Source organism: Carlito syrichta, unplaced genomic scaffold, assembly GCF_000164805.1.
Source record: "Carlito syrichta isolate Samal-C Ts95f unplaced genomic scaffold, Tarsius_syrichta-2.0.1 Scaffold90626, whole genome shotgun sequence".
Classification (NCBI taxonomy): Eukaryota; Metazoa; Chordata; class Mammalia; order Primates; family Tarsiidae; genus Carlito; species Carlito syrichta.
The window spans coordinates 198,212-200,295 of NW_007034722.1; the positions used below are offsets into that span (position 1 = coordinate 198,212).

General features: G+C 50.5%; 1 protein-coding gene across 1 annotated transcript in view; it reads left to right on the top strand.

The window, feature by feature from the left end:
* Positions 1–2,084, top strand: part of CFAP99 (cilia and flagella associated protein 99) — a 50,890-nt gene that overhangs the window by 33,767 nt on the left and 15,039 nt on the right. Inside the window, exon 6 of the mRNA XM_008058970.1 lies at positions 293–470. Within this exon, the coding sequence (XP_008057161.1) occupies positions 293–470 (178 nt within the window). The remainder of the gene's footprint in view (positions 1–292; positions 471–2,084) is intronic.

The window sequence follows — 2,084 nt, forward strand, 5'->3', positions numbered from 1 at the left end:
GGCCACCCCTGGATTCTTGCAGTGGGGCTGTCCCTATCCTCCCAGCTCCCCACTCACCAGTATGGCCCAGGACACCAATGCCTCTGGGCCTCAGTTCCTTATCTGTCCATGAGTGCTGATATATATGTTTCAGGGTTGTGGTTGGCAGCACACCTGCAAGTAGAAGACACTCGGTGAAGAGAGGCTTGAGATAAACCCAGTCACCTAGGAGTCTTTTGGATCCCAATGACCATCACCTTATTGACCAGGTTAGGAGGTGACCCTAAGGAGCCCCTCCGCTTTTGACTTCAAGGTGGCAGCCAGAGGTCCAGGAGCTGATCAACCAACTGGAAGGAGTGTCAGCCAGTCAAACCTCTCTTTCAAAGACCAAGGCCAAGGTCACAGAGCCTAAGGAATTCAACCTGACTGCCCCTAGGCCCCGTGCCATTCCAGTGCCTGAGCCAGTTCCCGTTGTAGCCAAGCCAAGACCAGTGAGTGTGGGCATTTGCAATGGACACAGGCTTGCTGCCATTAGGATATCCAAGCTTGGGAGAGTGGACTGTGTGGGTTGGTGGAGGGCTGGGGTCCTCCCAGTGCTGAGGGTGGACTGGACCAGATCAGGGACATTCTGTGATCCCACCCATCCCCACCCCCACCCCCCAGAGAGAGCAAAGCCCAGCTGACTCGGGCCTACCAAGTGGGTCTCTGCACTTCTCATACTATGGTGTCACCAGTGAGCATTGAGCAGAGCTGTCAGGTCATGGAACTTAGACCTGTTTGGAGTTGGAGCTCTTTTAAACCTGGTGCAACATAACGTTCCCTCTCCATTAACTATTACATGTGTCGATCACAGGATACTCTTCAAGCCATGGGCAGGTGATAATGTCTGTGTGAGCCCCAGTCGTGCCTGTCCCCATCTCAGGGTCTCTGCACATCTGTCCCATCTGCCTAGAGCCTTTTTTCCTCACTCTCTCAACCTTGTTGACTTATATCAGTCAGGATGCTTTGTATTGCAAGTAACAGAAAAATGCAGCTCAAACTGGCTTGGACAATAGAGCTGTGGCTGATTCTCACGGCTGAAGTGGGATAGGCTTCAGGCATAATGTGATCAGGGTTCCATCTCTGCTTCTCTGTGACCCTAGTCTTGTCTGTGGATCACCTTCATCTTTGGGCTAACTTCCTTTATTGTAGCAAAATATCCAGGCCTCACCCATGCTTTTGGGTGAACACCTGGGGCCAAGAACACCTGGGGCCAAGAATTATTTGGAACAGTCTAACTGGACCATCTTAGATCTCATGTCTGCCTTGAACTAATCACTGTGATCAGGAATACAGTGTCTTAACTGGTCATATGCTCTACCTCAAGTACCAGTGAACTCAGCTTCTCATAACCAATCTGGTTCCCCAACAGGATGAACGATATGGGAGAGTAAGGGGATGGTGCTGGGAGGTCCCAGGGTCCCACCTCACTTTCACCGTCCTTCAGTCTCATTAAAATCTCTATTCCCGGCCGGGCTCAGAGGCTCAGCCTCTCATCCCAGCACTTTGGGAGGCCAAGGCTAGTGGATTGCCCGAGCCCGCAGGCTCGAGACCCACCAGGGCAACTTGGCAAGACCTCGTTGCTACAATAAACCAAAAATTAGCCAGACGTGATAGCACGTGCCTGTGGTTCTGGCTATTTAGAAGACTGAGGCAGAAGGATTACTGGAGCCCAGCAGATCGAGGCTGTGGTGGCCGGGAGCGTGCCACTGCACTCCAGTCTGGGTAACAGAGTGAGACTCTGACTCAAAAAAAAAAAAAAAAAGTCTCTATTCCCTTCAGTAACATAGGAAAGGAAAAAGCCAAAAACAAAATAAAGCCTCCAAGAGGCTTTTCATGAATCCCTCAACTATATCAGGTCCTCACTCAGTTTTCTTCTCACTGACCCCCAACTCCTTTTCCTTGTAGCATTGATTAGAGTTTACAGTTGTTTAGTAATTTTTGGGCCTGCTTGTTGTCTGCCTCCTCTACTGGCATAGTCCTGGCTCAGAGCAGACCCTCAGTAAATACTTGTTGGATGGATAGATGGATGGATGGATGGATAGATGGATGGATGGATGGATGGA